Raw genomic sequence first — 6,967 nt, 5'->3', positions numbered from 1 at the left:
CTTTTTTACTATAGAGGGTTGCAAAGGTGGTCCGCAAACTTCAGACATTTTCGCTTCGAAAAAACAAACGACACCTTAATCAATTAATATAAATCATAATTAATAGAATATTTCGACATTATGTTTTAACTTTTAAGAAAAATATTTAATTAAAAATAAACATTAAAAACACCCAAATTGTATAAACAAAAACATCAAAATAGAAAACAAGTTTACATAGCCTGATTTTAATGGAATTCGGTCATATAAATTCATATGAAATTTCATATTAAAACTTGTTATAATGATAATTGTATGATATTATTAAACATATTATTTTATTATTTTAATGTAATATTTATTTTTTCAACAATGTCTACAAACAAGTATTATACCCAAATAATTACTTAAAAAATAATTTCAATGTTTCTTATCATTTTATGTATAATTGAGATTGTTTATTGACTTGTGATTTGAAACAAGTAATAAGTTATTTTAAATGTTTGGATGAAATAAAATTAACACCTATGGATTAAAATAAGAATTTTTTATAAGTTATTTTCACATTAATAATTTATTTAAATAAGAAATTTATGATAATTTATTTTCTTATTACACAAAAAATATGGGTTTGCCAACTATTAAAAAGAATTATACAATTATTACATTTTGGTATTAGATAGCATAATATAAATATTTTTTTAAGCCATTTTACAACCGAAATACCACATAAATTAATAATTAATTAATAAATACTTTATCAAAAGACATCTTTTAATCATTATATGTTAAGAATCACAATTAAAAATGTATATGATTTTAGAAAATCATAAATATTTTACAAGTTTTCAATCCAAATTTCTAAAATAGTTAAATTAGCTTCATTACAAATTTTAAAATATAATAATCTAATTATAATCAAGTACTTGATATTGTTTTTATTTTAGCCAAAAATAAAAACATTCTAATTTTTCACAACATAGAATAGTGGAAATAAATTATTGAAAATTGTGTGAAATGGAGGAGTAATTTAAAACTTTGCACTCACCGGTTTGTACAATTTCTTACACGAGAAGGGGGCAGCTAAAGAGCCCTCTCCATCTCCCTCTCCATCTCCCCCTCCCTCTCCTTCTCTCTGCAATCTATAACAAGAGAGATCTTCTTCTGCTGTCAACCATTACACATAAATCTTCTTCTCTTCCATCGCCTCTCTTTCTCTCCCTTCAATCTTCATCATCTAACACGAAAAAGACTCGTTTTATATAACTATAATCATCAACACTGAATTGCCGAAAGGGGGCGTCGCTCGCCCTCTCATCTTGTTTCTTATGCCTCTAATCAGATCTTAGATTTTCGATCGCTTTTGTTACTTGGTAAAATTACCACGACTATAACAATCATGGGTTGTTGATATTTTTCATCAATTTTACAGTTTTCGATCCTAAAATCACAAACTTTATTCTCGTCTTGTAGGACTTGTGCTTTTGTGTGTTGATCAAGTATCGATCTGTGGGAGATCCGATGCTTTTTGATTGATTCCAAGAATACCCATTTCTCAGTTACAAAGAATCCGCAAACTTTCTGGTAGATTTCTTAAAATTTCAACGTTTTTATGTGTTTTTAGTTAATTTACGTCCTGATGGGTATGAAGATAAGGCGTTTGATTAATGAACTCAAAGAATCTGACATACATATGCATCTAGGTGCTGTGTTATATATGGTTTTGATGAGATCTGTGTGTTAGGATCCTTTTGAAGTCCATCTAATTTAGTTGATGAATTTTTCTACTTGAAAATGAATCATCGATTTGATTTTGCAGAATGGAAATGGAGCATGGGAAGCTGTTCATTGGTGGAATTTCATGGGACACAAATGAAGAACGATTGAAAGAGTATTTTGAAACTTTTGGTGAAGTAATTGAAGCCGTAATTATGAAGGATCGAACCACAGGTCGTGCCCGTGGGTTTGGTTTTGTTGTTTTCTCTGACCCTGCTGTTGCTGAACGAGTCGTCAAAGAAAAACACACCATTGATGGTAGAACTGTAAGTTTTCTCTGTTTTTTTAATCGTGATTTATTCTTATAACCTATAATCTCACCTTTCAATGATTGTTCTTATAATTGAACAGATTGTAAATCTACTAAAACTATTGCATTGCTCATGTCGTCAATCATAATGTGTTTTTCTTAATGACCAAATGTTTCTTTCATAACTTTTGGATGTGCGATTTGAAATTCATTATAATCAGTTTAGTAGAGAAACAGCAGAGTAAAATTACTCTTATACTTCCATTTTACCCTTGTTCTATTTACTCTTAAATACAAGAAACAGCAATGTACATTCATTTATCCTTTCATCTCTTCTTCTTACACAACCTTGTACTTTGAAATTTTACCTAATCATAGCAATCGAAGTCCCAAACACAAAGCAATTCACATCCATTGTTATATAATACTGATTCTGTTTATTCAAATATGAATGTGTAGGTGGAAGCAAAAAAGGCAGTTCCAAGAGACGATCAACAAATCCTGAACAGGAGCAATGGCAGCATTCAAGGTTCACCGGGTCCCACACGAACAAAAAAGATATTCGTAGGAGGATTGGCATCATCAGTAACTGAAAGTGATTTCAAGACCTATTTTGACCAATTTGGAATAATCACTGATGTGGTTGTGATGTATGACCATAATACCCAAAGGCCAAGAGGTTTTGGATTCATCACATATGATTCAGAGGAATCTGTTGATAAAGCATTGCTTAAAACATTCCATGAACTCAATGGGAAAATGGTGGAAGTGAAACGAGCTGTTCCAAAAGAATCTTCTCCTGGACCTAACCGTGGTCAGAGTCAGATAAGTGGTGGATTTAACTATGGTTTAAGTAGGGCTAGTAGTTTTCTTAATGGGTATACTCAGGGTCAGGGGTATAATAGTCCAAGTTATGGTGGAAGAATGGATGGTAGGTTTAGTCCTGTGACTGTTGGGAGGAATGGGTTTCCACCTTTTAGTCCCTCTACTTATAATAATTTAGGCCTCAATTCCGATTCCATTTTGGGTATCAACTATGGAAATGGAAATGGAAATGGAAACTTTGGGTCTAATCTTGGATACCCACGTGCAATTAGTCCTATGTATGGTGTGGGTTCGAATAGGTATGTTGATCCGATTGGGTATGGCGGCAATGCTGGCGGTGGTGGTGGTAGTGGTGGAAATGGTTCTGTCTTGAACTCCAACCATAGCATGTGGGGAAATGGAAGCCAATCTTTCACTACAAATTCTTCTCCAAATCTAAGCAACTTTTTGGCTCCGGGAAATGCATCTGGCGGGATTGGAGCGATTTGGGGTTACTCCGGTGGTGGTGGTGGTGGTGGTAATGGCGGTTTCATTGGCGGTAATCTTGGGTATGGAAATGAAGAGAGTAGTATTGGGTATAGGAGGAACAATGGTAATGGCTATTCATATGGTGTGATTGATGATGGTGAAATTGTTGGTGGTGGTGGTGGTGGTGGTGGTAATTCGTATGGCGGTGGTGGTGGTGGTGGTTCGTTTTATGCGGACTCCACCTGGCGGTCATCTTCGCCGGAGCTGGAAGTACCTGGTTTGTTTGGATATAGTCTTGGAGGTGGAGCTTCGGATGATATACCAAAAAACTCAGTTGGCTATGTTGGTTATAGTGTGACAAATAGATCAAATAGAGGTATGTTTTTTTTTTTTCAACTTTTTCTCTTTATTTCTTTTTGTTATTATTATTATTATTTTGTGATGAAGATATAAGTTCATAAGTTGTAGTTTGAAGGTTGAATTTTTTAGGCTTATACATGGCGTAAGTGGTATTTAAAAAAAAAATAGGTAAATGAAAGAAATAGTCTTGCATTTAATCATATAAAGAATAGTCTTGCGAATATTTCAAGGAAAAACAACAGTTTCTCTCTTTCTTTCACTGATTTAGGTCTAAATTAAGTTTTTTTTAAAATTTTGTACCTATGATATATGTCAGATTAATGGTCAATCACTTTCCTTATATTGGGTGACATGATAAACATTGCAATTTTTCTGGAATAGATGGACTGCAAGTCTATGAGAGAGATAATAGATATATGATGCGCTATATTTAACGAGAAAATAAGGTTTAACATGGGTTTGCTTTATATACAATCCATATATAAATATATAATTGCTTTTTCCTTTTTTTCGTAGTTTATCATCTGTATTTTCTGCTTTCTTGTTTATTTTATATGGGAACAAAAAATATGTTTTTGGTTTGCTTCCCTATTTAGTTGTTGACTTATTGGGAATGTATCAATTTCTGACTTTCTTTATTAAGTCGTTCTTTCTGTATTAAATAAAAAAAAGAAACATTTATCTTTAGTTTTCACTGACTTTATTTATTAACGTGCAATAAAAAAGAAAAAACATCCTGACTTTATTTATTAAGTTGTTCTTTCTTGTATTAAATTAAAAAGAAACACCCATATATAATATAGTTTTCTCCAACTTTAAGTATTAAGTCATATTTTCGATGACATTGTTTTATTAAGTCGTACTTTTTTTTGTTGTTGTGATATATGATTTCAGGAATTGCTGCCTAGGAAAAGGTATCTGGAGATGTGAAAAGTTATGAAGATTGGAGGATTGATTGTGAATTTATTATAAAAAAAAAGTTACAGCTGCGTGAGTGGGAGGTAAATCAGTTTTTAGAACACCGTAAATTTGGTTAGAGCTAATCGAAGCACCTGTTTTATACAACACATTACACGATTTGGTTCCTGTTTTTTTTTTCTTTCAAAATAGGCTTTATGAATTCTCAGTTCATATGAGATTGGTAAAATCAAGATATATGCAAAAAAATGAAAAAAAAAATTTAATTTTTATTTCTATTTTTAATTGGTTTTTGTGTTGCTATTGGAAAACCCAGGAAAAAAAGGTGTAGTTTTTTGTAAGGTATTTGATGCCCATGTTGGGGTTTTGTTGTTGATTAGATTTATATGAAATGTTTGGTGTGAATTACTCTTGTTGGATGCTAAAATGGGATCCCTTTGACAATCAAGTTACTTTATATTCAATATATTTGTCTATTCTTATGATTGTTTTTTTTTGGAAAATTTCTATAATTGCTCAGGTTTTAGATTTTAGTACAGTATTCCACCTTTTTTTGTCATTCAAATCATGATAGTATCTGCTTGTTTGTTGCATGTTGATCTGGTTGTTAAATGGACATTATTAAGTTTAAAAGAATGGTAAATGCTTATAAACTATTTTGTTTTTCATAAAATATCGTTGATTAAGTAATTAACTGGAAGTATAAATAGTATGTTATCCATTTATGGCATTAATCCTTAAAAACCAAGTTTGCATAAGTCCTGAAAATATAAATTAACTTAATATAGCATTGTGATTCAAACTACTTAGCTGGGTGTTTCACCTTTAAGCTTTTTAATATTTTAAAAACCTGATCGAACCGGTCGTTGATGAGAGCGGTTCAACAATGGTCGGTTTTATGTTAATTTTTAAATTTAATCGTTTTAGATGGTTTCTTAAAAAATCATGTTGAAACGGTGTGATAAAATCGATAAAAAAAATCGTTTGAATCGGTTTATTGAACTTTAATAGTTGTATTTAACATACTGTTAAAAAACAACTCATTTTCAAAGCAAACTGAACGTTGTGATTGCTTAGGTTATCCAGACTGTATACAACTCGAAGAGCGACGCACCATTGTAGTAAAAATACATGGTTTTATATATAAAAATGTAGGTAGGGAATAGAAAATACATAAAAATTATGGAAGCCGGGTTAAATATGAAACTAGTTACCAGATCAGTTCAATTAAAAAAAAATTGTTTTTAAAACATATATTTCAACCTTTCTGTGTTGGTTTTTGTCGGCTCGTTTCCATTTATTTTTTCTTCTTTTTCTTTCAATATATGTTATAACTTCCTTTCATTTTTCATTTTCCTAATACAAATAATATTTAAATTTTAGACAAAAATTAATAGTAATTAAAGTTTTTATTAACTTAAAACAAAAAATGGAAAACTGTAATAAAGTCCTTATATATTAGCCTCATAAACGATTTAGTCATTATATATTTTTTTTATTCAATTAAGTCCCAAATACCGGTAATCGTATTCAATTTAACCATTTGATCCGGTCAACAAGTTATCCAACTTTCAAAAATTATATTTTTGGTCCATATTTTAAAATTTATTACAAATTTGGTCCAAAATTTACACTTTTGGCCTAGATTTTAAATTTTGTTACAAATTTGGTCCAAACTTTACCCTTTTTGCCAAAATTTTAGAATTTTATTATGAATTCATGCTAACTTTAGTTTTTTTTTTTACAACTTTTTTTCTCAAAAAATTGTTTCTAATATGTTTTTTCTTTATAAAATCATATATATACAAAAAAAAAAAACACATTTTCACATAAAAATCTTATATTTTCTAAAAAAAAACTTTTTTAAAAACTTTTTTGTATATGAAATATCTAGTTATAAAAATAGGTATTTATTAAGTATATAAATATATACAAATCCTTTTTTTATAAAAAAAATGTATACAAACACGTATTTAAAAAAAATGTATACAAACACCTATTTTATTATAAATGTATACAAAAACCTTTATATATATATATATATATCTATATATATATATATATATATATATATATATATATATAATACTTGTTTGTATACATTTTATAAAATGTATACAAACACAATTTTATAAAATGTATACAAACACGTATTATATAAAAAATTATTCAAACACGTTTTTATAAAATGTATACAAACACGATTTTATAAAATGTATACAAACACATATTATACAAAAAATTATTCAAATACGTTTTTATAAAAAAATGTAATAAACACGATTGTATAAAAAAATATAGATACACACCTATTTGTGTGTGTGTATATATATATATATATATATATATATATATATATATATATATAGGTGTTTGTATACATTTATAATA

At 29.2% G+C, this 6,967-nt stretch overlaps 1 protein-coding gene across 1 annotated transcript; it reads left to right on the top strand.

Moving 5' to 3' along the window:
• Positions 1-1,026: 1,026 nt before the first annotated feature.
• LOC145168617 (heterogeneous nuclear ribonucleoprotein 1-like) lies at positions 1,027-5,061 on the top strand. The gene is made up of 5 exons (XM_079087392.1): positions 1,027-1,352; positions 1,453-1,563; positions 1,799-2,021; positions 2,465-3,674; positions 4,553-5,061. Exons 3-5 carry the CDS (start codon positions 1,800-1,802, stop codon positions 4,564-4,566), a joined length of 1,446 nt encoding a protein of 481 aa, XP_078943518.1. The 5' UTR covers positions 1,027-1,352; positions 1,453-1,563; position 1,799; the 3' UTR covers positions 4,567-5,061.
• The last annotated feature ends 1,906 nt before the right edge of the window (positions 5,062-6,967 follow it).

The sequence above is a fragment of the Lactuca virosa genome, chromosome 1 (genome assembly GCF_052849685.1).
Source record: "Lactuca virosa cultivar CGN04683 chromosome 1, Lactuca_virosa_CGN04683_v6, whole genome shotgun sequence".
Taxonomy (NCBI): Eukaryota; Viridiplantae; Streptophyta; class Magnoliopsida; order Asterales; family Asteraceae; genus Lactuca; species Lactuca virosa.
This window is presented reverse-complemented; position numbering and strand designations above follow the sequence as displayed.